The 15,496-nt window shown below is 55.8% G+C and overlaps 4 protein-coding genes across 4 annotated transcripts; 3 read left to right on the forward strand and 1 right to left on the reverse strand.

Annotated features, from left to right (window-relative positions):
• Window positions 1-162: 162 nt before the first annotated feature.
• PHYSODRAFT_307319 (hypothetical protein) lies at window positions 163-684 on the forward strand (the record flags this gene model as incomplete). The annotated part of the gene is made up of 1 exon (XM_009539959.1): window positions 163-684. One exon carries the CDS (start codon window positions 163-165, stop codon window positions 682-684), a length of 522 nt encoding a protein of 173 aa, XP_009538254.1.
• Window positions 685-1,964: 1,280 nt separating this feature from the next.
• On the forward strand, window positions 1,965-3,105 carry PHYSODRAFT_566103 (hypothetical protein; the record flags this gene model as incomplete). Its single annotated transcript, XM_009539960.1, has 2 exons — window positions 1,965-2,844; window positions 2,912-3,105. Coding segments are annotated over 2 exons (1,074 nt in total), but the record flags the coding sequence as incomplete, so codon positions are not given.
• Window positions 3,106-4,136: 1,031 nt separating this feature from the next.
• PHYSODRAFT_289133 (hypothetical protein) lies at window positions 4,137-4,583 on the forward strand (the record flags this gene model as incomplete). Its single annotated transcript, XM_009539961.1, has 1 exon — window positions 4,137-4,583. One exon carries the CDS (start codon window positions 4,137-4,139, stop codon window positions 4,581-4,583), a length of 447 nt encoding a protein of 148 aa, XP_009538256.1.
• A 299-nt stretch (window positions 4,584-4,882) lies between these two features.
• On the reverse strand, window positions 4,883-13,381 carry PHYSODRAFT_532063 (hypothetical protein; the record flags this gene model as incomplete). Its single annotated transcript, XM_009539962.1, has 4 exons — window positions 4,883-6,130; window positions 6,194-6,927; window positions 7,039-7,287; window positions 8,362-13,381. The coding sequence occupies 4 exons, from the start codon at window positions 13,379-13,381 to the stop codon at window positions 4,883-4,885; spliced, it is 7,251 nt and encodes a 2,416-aa protein (XP_009538257.1).
• Between the last annotated feature and the right edge of the window lie 2,115 nt (window positions 13,382-15,496).

The following is a 15,496-nucleotide window of genomic DNA, read 5'->3' on the forward strand; positions in this document are numbered from 1 at the left end:
TTGTTCACGATCCTCTCCCATTCGACCCCACGGCGCCTTTGAAGTGTGTCGGAAACGTTCCAGCGTCCGCTTGAGGCATGGGCTGGCCAGAATGGTCGCTAGAGCGAGAGCTCAGTTTGTAAAGACCTCTCCTCGACTAAACTCGCCCGCAGGTCTAGAACAATGCGCCAGCTAGCGGTGTTGGCTTTGACTATCTTCGCCTTCACATCAACGGACAAGTTCCAGACGGCAGCGACAACTTACTCAGTGACGATCCACTATGCCGACTCGGACACATCGTGTGGGGGCACGCCGTACAGGATCGAAGTCAATGAAGACTCCGAGTGCAGCGAAGCCGATTGCGCCGCGTCCGTCAATGGCTGGTACGACGGCGTTGCCTCCACGGTCTGCACGAAGGACTATCAGAATGAAGTGTGGAAGCGATTCGGCAGCAGCGTGAACCTCCTCCAAGCCGTGTACCATGACGATGTGTGCTCCAACTTTGCGTATGCCCGCGTGTACATCGCGAACGGCAAGTGCGAGGTGGGGTCCACTACCAGTTGGTTCACCGCTCGCATCGAGGCCAACGGGTCCGCGACGTTGGAGCATTTCACCACTGAGTCGTGCTCGGAGGACGACCTCTTCCTGAGCACAGAGCGCACGAGCAAAGCAGACCTCGACAGCAACGCGTGCGACGCCAACTAGGAGCTGCAGTGGTTCACCAACAAAGGCAATACAGCGGCCCCGCTCGCCACCACTACCACAGGGAGCAGCAGCAGCGGTGAGGGCATTTCCACCGATGGGACAGACTCCAGCACTACGACAGCTACAGATACCACGTCAGACACAACAAATACTAACGATTCGGCCACCAGCCCAGGGACAGCAACCACGGACAACACGAGCACGTCTTCGTCTTCTTCTGGTGAAGGTGATTCCGGACTCGGCATTGGAGCGATCGTTGGCATCGTGATTGCCGGAGTCGTGGCGATCGCAACCGTGTACGCGATCATTTTCCACAGAGACAGACCAATCTCGATCACCTGCTTTTCCGCCTCCGTTGCCTAAACTAAATGAAGTTGTGTTGTAAGATTCTATCGGCTTGTGCGTTATTCGCTAACACTGTTGATGACCCGGCAGGCATGGCCTTCTGGAGACCGTTTTGGCTGCTGGGTGTTTTATTTTTAAGATGTCACCACAGTGTCGCGCAGCTCTGCGCGCTTCGTGGTGCCTATGCAACAAGTCTCTGTGTACGCCTCACGCTACCTACTTATATCGCTTTGCTGTTCGACTGCGTTGGACAAGAAGGTCGCCGTTATCGTTAGTAGCAGCAACTCCATCCAGTCCTCAGCTGCGCGATGCAATGCGATAGTCATGCTGCCTCACGAGTCGTGAGTCACGACTTTACGAGTTCCTGGCAACGACTTATGGATAACTTGCCACGCGCAATAGCAGCGGCATCTGCCAGGAATGGTCTCCGGCGCTTGGTTGGTGGTGGAGGTGCTGACACGACCAGAACGCCACAGGAGCTTGTGATCGCTCGAAACGGACTGCTGTCATGTCGGCAGCAATAGCAGACTTATCTTACTCCCTCAGAAGGAGATCGTGCAACGCACGGGACTTGTGACGTGCTGCGCGCCTTTGCGGCCTGCCCCTAGACAGCCCCACCGCTTGCTCACGAGGGTACGTGGCAGCCTTACCACACAATCGCAAAGGATATTCCTTTCGATTTCCGGCGTCGTTTCAGTATTCATTATGCGAGGGTCGTCCTCGCTGCGTCCGACACTAACTAACCCACTTTATACACCAGCCTATTTCTGCTTTAGGGCAGTTCCCGGACAGTGATGTGTTCTATTTTAGAAATGATATGCGTTCTCATAGGTAAAATGGCTACTCTGCCCCAAGCAGAAATGCTGCGTGGCGGGGCAGTAGATTGCGAGCCATTTCCCAACTTGCCTCCTTCGACGTGGTCCGATTCTGCCGCCATGTCGCCGCCTCAACAGCAGCAGCGCTCGGTGGCCGAGTTACTGGAACATTTACACCTGGAAAGCAGTCAGCCGCCTGACGAGCGCTTCGCATGGCTGCACCGGCACTCGCAGCACACGCAGCACCCGTTGGTGCAGTTCGAGTTCAGCAAGACGCACCTCACGCTTCGCATTGTGCCCAAGAGGCTCCGAAGGACAGGGGATCGAGGTCGCAAGTCGGCCAGCCACGAGAAGGCGCCGTCGACAGGAAGCAGCAGCAGCAGCTCCGAGGAGGGGGAGAAGCCAAGGGACCCGATCTTCATGAAGCTCCAGTGGGACGAAGTCCTAGGCGCTCACCTGCAGATGGCGTGTGGACAGCCGCTGTGTCGACGGTCCATCGTCCCGCGCCGAGTCTACATGCTGGCGCTCTACGCGTGTCCTTCGGAGGGATTGATGACCAACGGAAGTCAACAACACCACCACCACCTGCACCACCACAAGGACGATCTCCCCACTAAGCGTCGGCTGCGAGAATGGACTTTCAGATTCTACGGCGACGAGATCGAGCGCGTTACTCAACTGCACCACGCCTTGAACAAGTGGGCCGACCCGCGCCGCGATTCTCTCGAGGAAATTCACACTCAAGCTCTCTTCAAGCCGGACGAGGCCATCTCAGGCCCACAGCGGAAATTCCGCGTGCTCATTGACCCCAGTGAAGGAGCAGGGTGGAGTCTGCGCAAGTACGAGCAGTTCGTGGCGCCCATGTTCCGCGTCGCCAACATCGAGACGACTCTGGAAATCACGGCTGATGTTGAGCGCATCCGCGAGATCGCCAAACAGCTCCCACTCAACCACTTCGAGTGTGTCGCGGTAGCAGGTGGCGACAATTATCTGCATGAGTGTAAGTGCTTGGAATCTTGGTCTTGATGTTTTTTGTGTGGTGCTAACTTTACCGTTTGCTCCTCTAGTTATCCAAGGACTCATGGCTCGACCTGACTGGAAGCAAGCCATTCGGCAGCCGTTGGGTATTCTACCGATCGACAGTGGCTCAGCAAACGGGCTTGCTGCCTCTGTCGCCCACCACGGCCACGAAAACTTGGACTTGGTGAATTCAGCCTTCACTTTAGTCAAGGGCCGACCACAAGACCTTGACATCACTTCCGTCAGCAACGGAACGGAGACCCGCTACTCGTTCCTCAAGCTCGAGTGGGCAGTATCTAAGGAAGGTCAGGCCATTCCAGATCGCATGACAAGTGGCATTGTCGGGGATCTGCGCTACTCCATGTCGCTACGGAAACAGATCGCTCGCACGCCTGCATTCTCGGGTAGAATATGGTACCTCCGCGAAGACGCTGAAGTCTCCCAGCCAGCGAAGTATTTCCATCAGCACTCAAGCGATGATGAAGATGCCCCTGGCCAAGATTTATTCACTGAGCTGGGTCGTGGCAAATGGACGGAGTTGCAAGGCCCGTTCCGTAGTGCGTGGGTCACGAACGCGAGCCATGCCACGCCATCCGCGTTTGTGGCGCCCGGCGCTCAGCTTGATGACGGGTACACGTACATCACAGTCATCGACGGCACCCACCCACGCAGCGAGGTCTGGCGCATGTTGTTCTCGCTCGAGACCGGGCGACATCTCAAGCGCCCAGCGGTCCAGCAGATCGGAACGAGGGCTCTAAAGCTGCAACCAGCACGCGCTTCCGACCGATTGTGCGTCGACGGCCACCCAATGTCCGGCCCGTCGTTAGTTGCACAGGTACATCGGGGTCTGGCTCGGATCGTTGCGTTGCCACGCCAGCGACAGAGCCAAACGGCTTAATTTTTTAAGTGTTGGCAAACCTTGTCAGTAATCGCTATTCGAAAATACCCATACTTGCTGGTGTGTTAGCATGCGATACGTAGTTACTGGAGCGCACACGCAGCATGCACATTAACAGGCGAGCGATGTGTTGACTAGACAATTGTAACTTGCAATCCGCTCGCCAGCATGTCTTCAACCACGAATCCTCCTGCATGAAAAGCAGGTAGCCGATTCGTATGTGAATCCGTGTCATTATCCGATCCCCGACCAGTCCTTATTGGTGAGCGTGGCGATTTGCCTGCGTTGGCTTCTCCTTCAACGTTCTATCACTTCTCAATTTGAGCCTCAATCCCTACAGCTCCGCGCCCAACTCTCAAGAACGAAGCGTGAACATGGGCCTCTACCGTGGTTTTCTTCTCATTGCTGCGATCCTGTTGGTTGCAGTGGTAGACTCAACCCCCGTTGAGGTGCCAGCTTCCGCTCGCGCTCTTGAAAGCGGCACCCCAGCCACGAAGTTCCTGCGAACGGATACGACGGGAGAAGAGGAAGAAGTGAGAGGTCCCAACTTCGGGTTCTCCAGCTTGAAGACCCTTGTCAACTCGTTGAAGCCGACGAAGCGAAACCAGCTCGCGCAGCTGCTGAAGAGCCACCAGAGCACTGATGACGCCTTCGCGTTCCTCAAGCTTGACGCTGTCGGGGACCAGATTCTTACTAACCCCGCCTTCAACGTGTGGCGAAAGTACGTCTCGAAGATCAGCGGGTGGAACGCAGACGACGTCGTGATGACAAACTGCAGAAGCAGTACGGAGACGCTGAGCTTGCAGAGTTGCTCCAAGTAGCGACGACGGTTAAGAAGACGAGCAAAATCGCCAAGAAGCTGCAGAACGCGCAGTTCAAGACCTGGCTGGACAAGGCATACAAACCGTCCGGCATGGTTCACCGCGTCTTCAAGATGGACTCCCAAACCTGGAACAACTCCCCCTCAAGCCGTCTGCTTATTAGAAGGGCATACTACGAGTACCTCGAAGGCTTCCTCCTCAAAAAGCATCAGCTTTTGGAGCACAGGTACCAACACTGAGGAGCAATGCCGACGTGCTTCATTTTTGTCCCATGCATGGAATACTTCCTCTCTTCCTACCTAATCGTGGGAGGTCAACAGCCCAGGCGGCTGAGCGTCCTCTTCCAAGTTTTCCACTAACAGATTCTCAAAGGATCGCCGCCTCCGTTCGTCCTTCAAAGGCTGCAAGTGCTTCACAGGTCGTAGCGAGATGTGCTGGACGAGGTCTTCGTGCTTGTCGCCTTTGGGTTTGTCCGTGAGCATCTTGACGGCAGCTTCGATCGTGTTCAGTGTCACCCTGTGCTGGAGCTTCTTGACGTGTCTTCGGGCTCCAGTTCGGCACTTGATGATGAGGTCTTTGGCCTCAAGCGGGTCCACCTCATGCAGACGCGCGAGCATCTCCATGGTCGAGAGGAACACGTAGGACCTTGGTACTTCCGCCTCCACGCGGTTGGCCTCTTCTTCGGCTGCGATCGCGCGCATATTGATGGGGATGATGGTGTTCGGTCCCTGCTTCTTCATGGCTTGCACCGACTTCTCCAGCACTTGGCGGTCGAATGAAGTCGATGCGGATGTACTCCACGCCAGTTTGTTCCGGACACGGTACTCGGGGAAGTCCACGAGTACGCGCTCGTACGGCTCATGGTCGAGACGATAGAGCTCGGCCACAGTCATGGCCACAGAGGTCTCTAGTCTCGAGACACCGTAGAGCAGTGACAGCTCCCCGAAGAATTGTCCTCGGCCACGCGGGGTGTCCGTGTCCCCAATCTGCACGCGGATTCTACCGGTTGCAATGAAGTACATACTGCGATCCACATCTCCAGCGACCACGACGTCCTCTCCTTGGGAGCAAACAACATACTGCAGACACACCAGCAGTGCTCGAAGGAAGGGCTCGTCCAGAGCTCGGAAGACCTCGACTCGAACTGCGAAGTCTTGCAACGTGGCAACTACAACGTCCTCGTGAAGAGATCGGGAGGTGCCTTCAATAATAGCAAAGTCCTTGTCGCCGTGCGAGCGGTGCCAGATATGCGCGTAGTACGCCTTGATGTGGCGCTTGAGGATCTTGGGCACGTCGTTCTGCACCAAATACAGCTGAAGCTCCGCCAGATTCTGCTCAAAGCTAGCTTCACGTCTGGCGCTCGAGTCTAACAGCTCTCCCTGAGCTCCTACGAGGGCACCGTAGATGTAGATGGCCCACAACGTAATGGCGATCTCCACCATCAGCTCCAGCCGGTTCATCGAGAGAATGTCGCCGTAGAAGAGCGTTGTGATGCACTCCATTGAGAAGTGGAGAGAGCGCAGGTACTTCCGTCCAAGCGGGACGAGCTCGAGGAATTCGTCCGACGTAGTGGTTGCCAGAGCGCGGTGGGAGGGGGAAGCGGTAGCAACCGGCGCAATGTACGTGAGCATACCGGAGGTGGAGAGCCACGAAGTCCCGTACTGATGCAGTCCGTAGTAGCTGGTAGCGAACCAAAGGCAGGCCAAGAAGTGCGCCATAGTGAGGTACGACGCTAGTGCTCGTAAGAAGGAGATAAACGCCTCGCTGACGTCCACGTCGCAGTCGTAGATAAGGTACTGTAGAATCCCCTCCGAGAGCGACTCGATGCGCCACGCGAAGAGCATTCGGTTCATCCTCAAGATCCAGCGGGTCGTCCACCAGTTCGAGTCCACTTCGCCTGCCACCTCGTGCTCAAGAGATACGCGGACGCTCCCCGCCAGCAGCAGTAACTCGAGAGGCAAGACAGCGACGATATCCACCACCAGACTCGCGTTTGTCTCGAGTACGTGACGAAGTCTCAGCCGCTTCGACTTGGTCACCTTTGTTCCCGAGCTATGACTCGCAAACGAAGCCTCGTTCACCTTGTGAGCGACGTCAAACAGACACAACATGTCCAGGAAGATCTCAAAGCCCGCCCAAGCGCGCAGAGTCCCAGCGTCCAGCTCCGTCAGTTCGTGAGGGAAGCACAGTTTGAACGGCGTGATCATGACGTGGTAAACCGCCACCAGGAGCATGATCGCGTCCCAAACCTTGCCCATGCGTTTGACCAACTTGATGAACTCCTTGGTCTTCCTGTCTGTCGCCTCAGCCCGGAGCGAGCGCTGGAAGATCAACTGCGCATCGACTTGGTCGGTGTTGTCGAATCTCCCGCTGATGCGACGCAAACTGTTGGTCACTTGGAGATGCAGACGCAGTGACCTCCTTCTCGAGTGTCTTCGGCTGGTGCTGCCTTTACTCGAGGTCTGCGCTGCGGGCTTCTCCACCATATCCAGACCCTTCCACATGCGGTACTGGTGGTACAAGCGCAACTGAGACTCGTACTGCGGACGCTGGCATCGCTTGATGGTCTCAAAGTCAATGTCCGCGCCCACAGTCCACACATCTTCCACCATGAGCCGATTCGCCTCCTCCTCCCGGACGCTCTCGAAGAATTTATTGCCGAAACTCGGTAGCGATTTACAGCGTCGCATTCGCGCGAGCGTGGCTCTGACTTCTTCACTTTGACCGTTCTTCGTCGGGCTCCAGACTGCGCCGGGACGCCCGTGACGGAGATGCTTGATACCCGTGGTAAATCTCCGCGCGTTTGAGGCCGAAGACTTCCCAAACAGTGCCCCATTCTGAGAAGTTGGTGGTTTGGCTGCGGCATTCACTAATCGTCGGTGCTTGGCCCGCGATTGCTTGGCCAAGAGCTCCGCTCCCTTCCTGTGCATCTCGAGCTCGTCCATGTGGGCCGAGTGCATCTTCTCGAGCTGTCTCGACCGTTTACGAGACGGGTTCTGGTTGACTTGCGCGTGAGCCCCTGGAGCTGTGCTCGCGCTTCGGTTGTAGGACCTCGTGAGGTCGTGCTCGGGCGGGATCAGCGTCTCCAGCAAGTCTCGCACGCAGTGCTGCATGGCTGCGATGAGCTTGAACCTGCGCCAGCACTCGTCCTCCAGACGCTGTATGGTCTCGTCACTCAGCGTCGTCTTGAGGTGCTTGTTGATGGGGTTCAGGTCAACCATGAACTGGTTCTGGATGATCTTGTGCGCGGAAGCCTTGGCCCCTTTGTGGTGTCGGGGAGGACTGTCACCTCGCTTACTTCGTGCGGCCCGGATGGGGATACTCGCGCCGTGACTGCTGCGGTATAACGGAGCGTGCGTCGGACGAATCGGCCTCAAGTTCCGCTTCGTCGTCATCCCCCAGAGCACGCTCCGTCTCGCGTTTCTCACTGTCATCGCGCGTAGCAGCGTCCTGGTGGACATTCCGTTGGCCGTCATGGTCGGACGACGGATCTGCATCGCGGCGATGGCAGGACGCACCAACTGCGCGTACTTGTCCGTTTTCTCCAGCAGATACTTGGCCTTCTTGTGCAGTTGCTGCAGCTCTGGAGACAGGAACGACTTCATCTGAGTCAGTCGAGGCGGCTGAGAGAGCGGGTGGGGGTTCCGAGGGATCGACAGCATGGAGGAGCCCGACATGGTCAGCAGATTCGTGCTGCTGCGACGGAACTGCGAGATGCTGATGTGCGACCGTCGTTTATTAGGCGTCGCCAATGACATGAGGCTCGAGAGTCCTTCACGCACTGCCAGTTCATGCTTCGCCTTCCGAGCCACGTGGATGCAGCGTTGCTGGTATCGATGGAGGCGGTTGCTGACCCAGTCCAGGATCGAGTGCAGCTCGTACTTCTGCACCTTGTAGTCGGATTGGTCTCCGGTCGGGGCCCAGAGCTCTTCCCAGTCGTGGCGGGAGATGTACAAAACCTCACATGTTGTGGTGGCGCGCACAGTCACGAGTCGGCGTTGATCTGGGAGGAAGAACGCTGCTTCTCCGAACAGAGCGCCCTCCATTATCACTGCAACGCTGGAGACGGATTTCGTCCAGAACGCGGCAGCCAACCCCTTCCGAAGCGTACACAAGTGGTTGCCCAACGTTCCCTCAACTAGAATGTTATCCCCCGGGATGTAGAGTTCGGACTGCAGCCGCAACGCCATGTTGTTGATCTGCGCAGACGACAGGAAGTGGGTAATCGGGAGTCGAGCGAGGGATCCGCCGTAGATCTCGAGCATCAACCTCAGTCGCAAGTTCGCCGACAATTTGTGCACCGTGTGGTCCAAATCGTGGCCGTGCGTGCTCTCGAACTGCACGCGGAAGAAGAACCCGATGCGCTCCCTCAAACTTTCAGGGAGTTCGTTCGCCTGCGCGAAACTCTCAAAATTTGCGATACGGTTCTTGTATTTCTTGGTTTCTTTGCCCAAATCCAGGATCAGCTCCGAGATCTCGCCGACGATGTACCCCATGGCGAACGTGCAGCCCAGACACGTGATCAGCGTCCAGATTGTACCGAGAATGTCTCGAGGCACCATCTCACGCGAGCCCACAAGTAATAAAGTCGTGATAGCCCAGTAGAAAGTCTTAGAATATAGCACAGGCAGCGCGTGGTGATACTCGTGCAGCAGGTGGTCGTGCGCCATCCAGCAGTTCTCGTAGTACTCGCACTCGTGCTCGGAGATCCACAGGAAGATGCACCCCACGAAGTGCGCGACCAGGACGAGGACGATCATCAACTTGACTGGACCCAGATACGCCGATACATTGCGAGATGCAAAGTGCTGCTGTACCTGCACGATGACCTCGTCCAAGTAAACCCATAGATCGAGACAGCGAATTAGACGCGGCAGTCGGCAAACGCTGACGATAAGTGAATCACTGGAGAACGGGACGTAAAGCGGCAACGAAGCCACGAGGTCCCATTTGAACGCCGTACTGCGACGGTAGACGCGGTCGACCCATTTGCGATGCAGGAGGTTGTTCACCGAGACGTCCGTGCAGCCGAAGAAATATAAGTGAAGATAAATGTCCATCGCGAAGTAAATATCTCCACACAAGTCCATGAACCACACAACCAGGTTCAATTCACTCGAAAAGTGCAGATGCGAGTGGAAGCCGACCCGGAAAATCACGAAGAAGGCGTTGTACACGTTCCAGAAAGTGACCCCGGCGTTCCACGCATGGATGAACGTCGTGCGGGTCGCGTACGAGTCTCGAATTGCTGTACTGCTGGTTTTACGAGTGCTGCTACTGCTAGTGGTGGCGCTTTCAACGACAGTGTCCGGTTGGTAGAAGAGACTGGGGGTCTGGAGCACATGCGGCTTCAGCTTGAGCCTCTCGAGGTTCCGGACAACGCGTCGAAGGCAGGTCTGCTGCTCGTCCCACAGCATCTGCGCCTCTAACTTCAAATTCCGCACGTCCTCGTCGAATTTGCGTTGAATAACGTCAAATTCCACGCGAGTCATGACGGACGCGTGCACTGTTGAAGCCGCTGTCAACGTAGCGGCATGCGCGCGGCGAAGTAAAAATTCGTGGATTCCATAGCAATCTCCTTCCTGAAGAGCGCGCGCAGGTACTTTACGCGTGCGGAAGAAGACATTCACTTTACTCCCGCGTAGTAAAACAATAAACTCTCGACACACGTCGCCTTCGAGGAAAATAGTTTCCCCATTCTCGTACGTGCGATGTCGGAACTTGCCCGTAATTTGTTGAAGAAACTTCCTGCTAGCGGAGTCAAAGAGCCTCACGCTCTTCACGGCCTCAGCGTGCAGCAGCGACGAGATCTGGTAGCACAGTTGGTCGGGAAGATGGGACAGAAGCTGCGACTCGTAGGCCACTTTGCGGCCCGTGAAGTGGTGGATGTAGAACCGCCGGATCTCGGCGCTGAGCTTCTCCGAGATGGACAGTCGGCCCATGATGCTGTTCAGCGTGTTCAGCAGCTCGAGGTGGTGGTGCCGTGCGGCCATGGCGTTGGCGATAGTACTGGACATGGCGCCGACCACGCCGAAATTGATCATTCCACCGATAAATATCCATATCGCGGCAAAGTAGCTCTCCGCAGTGGAGAACGCCACGATGTCTCCATATCCGACCGCGGTCAGAGTGATCACCGACCAATAAACTGCACGGACATAGGCAAAGGTTCCCTCATAGGAGGACGCACTGTCCTCAACGGGGAACACCTCTCCGACGTTACCGTAGCAGTCGAACTTGATCCACGAACAGTTACCATACAACGTGGCTTGGCGAAGACACTCGGGTCGAGTGAGTTCATGCATTGTAGCCATGCTCTTGTCACTGAAAGACTGCGTGTCACGAGGAATCCACGCCGTCTCGAACCACCCGCACCCGACAACATGCAACAGCAGCGTCACACTCAGCAACAGCGAGATGAAGAGGTGGATCTTGGAGCTCAAGCTGTACACGTCGAACAGCTCTCGCAGCAAGTACGGGAACAAGCGCAATCGAGACAGACGCAGCAGTCGTAAGAACCACGCGTAGTCCGCGCCACTCGGCACAGACTCCAGTATGAGCCCTACAGGCAACCACGCCAGTAAATCCCAGTAAAAGCCATTCTCGCGATACGCAGCGAAAATGAGCGACGGGTTCTCGACGTTCAGCATGGCGACAGGGTCCAGATACGCCAGAAACCGAGCTTGTAGCACGATGTCAACTCCGAAGAAGACCTCGATCAGAAGCGTGCAGACGTATCGGAGCGTGATGAACGAGGTCTCCACGAACATGTTCTCCCCATCGGCCATCGAGACGAACACGGCGTAGTACGGGACCTCGAACGCGACGTAAATGACGCCCAGAAGCCGCAGCGTATCCCAAATCATGCGGAAGTTCGAGTCGGGGAAGTTCCAGTTGATATTTTTCGGTCCCATGCCCGGGATGTACACGTCGCTCGTGCGCCGATAAGACATGCGCAGACTGCTGCGATCTCGGCCATCGTTGCCTAGAACTTTCTGCGTCTTGCGTTGCTGGGTCGTATACCTGTCGAAAGACTCCGTCATTTGAGCCAGCACTGCAGACTCATTGCCACGGTAAAAGTGAGTCACCACGTCGTCGAACTTGGCCTTGGCCAGCACGTAGAGCTCGCAGAACGTCCTGGCGACGGCCTTCTCCATATATTGCTCTGGAAACAGCAAGCAAACCTCTGCAAAGTAATCGCCGTTAAAGCACTCCCTCGGGTTCCCGTTGACTGGGGTGATCATGACGTTGCCACGGATCACGAAGAACATGTGCGCGGTCGTCCGCGGCTCGATGATTCGGTCGGTGGGCGAGTAGATGCGTCTCTCGAGTGCGAGAGCGAGTAAGTTGATGAACTCGACGCTCTCCTTGGCCAAGAAACTCACTTGTCGGATGCGACTCGCCTTTAGTGTGGCCACAACTTTCGACTGGAGATGCTTGGGCATGAGATGCAGAGCCTCCTCGCTGTCGAGACCGTGGTGGGTGTCCCAAGTGTAGGCGAAATACGCCATCACCTTGTGTCGAATCACGCGCGGGATGTTATTCGAGTGCATGTACTCGCGCGCGTTGTCCACGTGGGCCGAGTACGCCGCGTACCGGGCGTTGCGAAAGCGGAAAATAAATAGGAACGTGGCCAGCATGGACGAGCTGAAGAGCGCGCCAACCAGTTGAACAAAAATGCCGTAGATCGTCTCTCCATTCGAGACGGGGGTCACGTCGTCGTACCCAAGTAGAACCATCGTTCTCGACGCCCAGTAGAGCGTGCGTCCGTATTTCCGACTAACTGTAGCTCCATGCAGTCGATCGCGTACTACCCAGCTCGTCTCGATCTCGGGGTCACAGTGATGAAGAGAGACTCCGCATTGAGCGTGTGCGATGAACATATAGCCGCAAGCCACCCAATGACACGCCCCAGCGCAGTACCCGATAGTGCGGACGAGACTTCGGATACCCGTAGACGAGAGGTGCTGCACCCACGGACGATCCGAGTAAATTTTGCTCAGTCGTGCGAAACAGCGGCGCACTTTGTAGAACCGACAGAGCTTGTTAAGGCGCGCGACGTGGAGCAAGTCGTACAGTCCGAGCGCTAGCGGGATCAGCTCGACCGGTATAAGCGCGATGATTTCCAGAGCGAACTCCCATTTCCTCGCAGCGCGGGACTGCTTCTCCAGCATTAGATCGTCCGACGTGCTGTCGTAGAGCGTCGTGGTTCGCCCGATATTTGACAGCGTCCACTTGGCCTTCCCCTGTCGCAGCCCCACGGACGATCTAGCACGCAGCAAGACGTTCGTGTTCCGTAGTCGCTTGGAGATCCCGCGCATGAGCTTGGCGTCTTTATCGAAGTTGGTTTCCTTCTCTTTGTGCGTGAGCGCGTTCCTCCATAACCGGTAGAAATTCACGAACTCCAAGACTCCGATCAGGTCGGTGACCACGTCCATGGGCGTGAACACCGCGAGCTCCCACGTCCATTGCCGTCGCTCTTCATTTGTTGCGTCGAACGGGTTATACAGGAATCCGATCCGGAACGGGACCGACACGAACGCGTACAGCACCGCAAACAGGCTGATGGCCACGCTGATCGTCTGCCGTGTACTCCATGAGAGTTTGTTGTACTCTTTGAGTAGATTGCGCTGTAATCGGCGGTGGAATGGCTCCTTGGGCTTCCTGGAGGCGGATTTTACTGATAATTTCTTGAGTAATGGAGGTCGAGAGCTAGGCTGAGTGCCGTCTTCTGTGGATGCCAGCGTCACGCCATCCTCGTCGTCTGCGGCGGCTGCGTACACTTTGTTGAGGACCATGAGCTGGAAGGAGGGCCCAACCGCATCCGCGCAGGAAGGAGGTGGCAGGTACTTGGTCCTCCGCTAGACCCGCAAACTCGTGTCTGTAGAGCATGGAGGGGTTTCAACCATCGACAAAACTATTTTGAAGCATGTGACGAGCATGAATAAAAGCGAACACCCTGGAAATAGCGCAGGGCGACAGTGGTGGTGGTGGCTCAAGCCACGGACTCCGAAAACTTACCATCGGATTGGGGGTGTTCGTGTTCCTCCTGATTGTGAGTAGTTTATGTATTTTACCGGGCGTTCAAGTACACCTCAACATTTCACAGGCTGGATTTGAAGGCACCAGCTCTTTGACCTCGACGAAGACTGCATAGCCCTCGAATTGGAGGGTGATCTCTTGAGCTGTGCCGACGAACTAAAGTAACTCATACGCACCGGTAAGGAAAAGCGTTGTGGTTCAGGTAATGAATGCTACACGAGTTTACCTTGAGTTATATTGTCCTGGGTCTACTTTTTGAGTTTTCATCATGGTGTACGTTAACTAAAGTCGCAGTCGAATTATTCAAAGTTGGGGGATTTTAAAAGTCGCTTCGTCTTGTATCTAACAGTAGGCACGCGAGACTTGTCGAATTGTAGCTCATTGATTCATGATCAGATTTTTCCTTGAGCCTTAGCAGGGAAGAACTAGGATTTCCTATTCATTAAAATCGAGATATACTTCAGCAACTTCCGGTCACTTTACTTTAGAGCGTCCCTGCAAGAAGATGCCCTTAGGCGAGCTACCTAACCAAGTACACAGGCGAGCTAGTAGCCTAATAGATACTCGAGACCAGCGTGCATTGGGCCGACATGGATCGAGAGTGCTATGACGGCCGGTCGGGTGCAGCCGTTAGTGCGAGCAGAGCGCGAAGCTTATGCTGACCCCGCACACGCTTGTGAGAGGATCTTGGGCGGAGTATGCAGTGTAGTTGTGAACCAGCGGTACCCGCTCCGCCCCAGCAGTCGCCCAGTTACCCGGATATCGGACGTGCTTGTTTGAGTCACGATGTTTCGAAGACGAGGAGTCACACGTATTGCATGTGCACTGCATGCACGTACCGCGGCTTACTGCGCGACCCTCTTGTTCCACGCAGATGCGCCCATTCCGCGTACTTCAAAATGAGGCCCGGCTCCTCAAACGCAGGGATACAGTCTATCAATCCATGCAGCTGGCATCGCGGCGAATACCAGCACATTAAATTTGTCACGCCGCACTCGTACGTCGACTCAGTGCTCATGCAGGGCCTCTGTTACTTCACATTTCCACCCAGTTACTGGACAGCCCCGCAAAGAGAGCAACAGCAGCCGTATAAATACATGTACAACATGTATTGAAGCCTACATGTCATGTAGGCCTTAAGGGGACGCTATGGAGTTCACCTGCACCCCAAGACGAAAGAGTCGGGAGAAGACGCGAAGGAAAGGAATATCTGCTTGAAAATTAGCATGGGAGCAAAGGTGAGCAATCGAGGGAGCAGTACATGTACATGTACAGTACGGCTGAGGCTCCCACGAGAGAGCAGCATTCCGTGCTCGGAGAAGGAGATCTTTCATCCAGCATGTTGAAGTGTAGAACCCACATGGTCGGCGTACATGGATACAACGAGGATAAGCTCAACGAGATGTGAAAAATTTTCACACGAGGGAGGCCCAGCCCTCCTCCTGTAGAGTGCAGCCACTTCTTCTTCTCCCGTCAGAGTCCCCCCATCGTGCTAGACGATTTCTCTAGCAGTGGAGATGTAGACGATTCCTTGTCCGTATTCGAGGCCGGAACATCCGGCAGTCAAACACGCGTCCGTTACATGCTCCGTTGTTGTCCGTTGTTGTCCGTTGTTGTTGCCAAGTGGCTGCGTCCGTTATCCGCGCTATGCTCGCACCTGGCCGTTTGCTTCAGCCGCAATTGCGCGCGGCCGTCGGCAAATTTACGCGGTCCCACTCCGAGCTGGCAAACACGGCAAATCCTGAGGAGGGCGGAACTGATACCGCCGGACGACCCGACGACGGACGACAAGTTCACGGACATGTTCCTGTCGCTGACAACAGCACGCCAATTCGCGTGGGCCGCAGTCCGCGCGCGTAGGATCGTCCACC

Source organism: Phytophthora sojae, assembly GCF_000149755.1.
Source record: "Phytophthora sojae unplaced genomic scaffold PHYSOscaffold_14, whole genome shotgun sequence".
Taxonomy (NCBI): domain Eukaryota; phylum Oomycota; class Peronosporomycetes; order Peronosporales; family Peronosporaceae; genus Phytophthora; species Phytophthora sojae.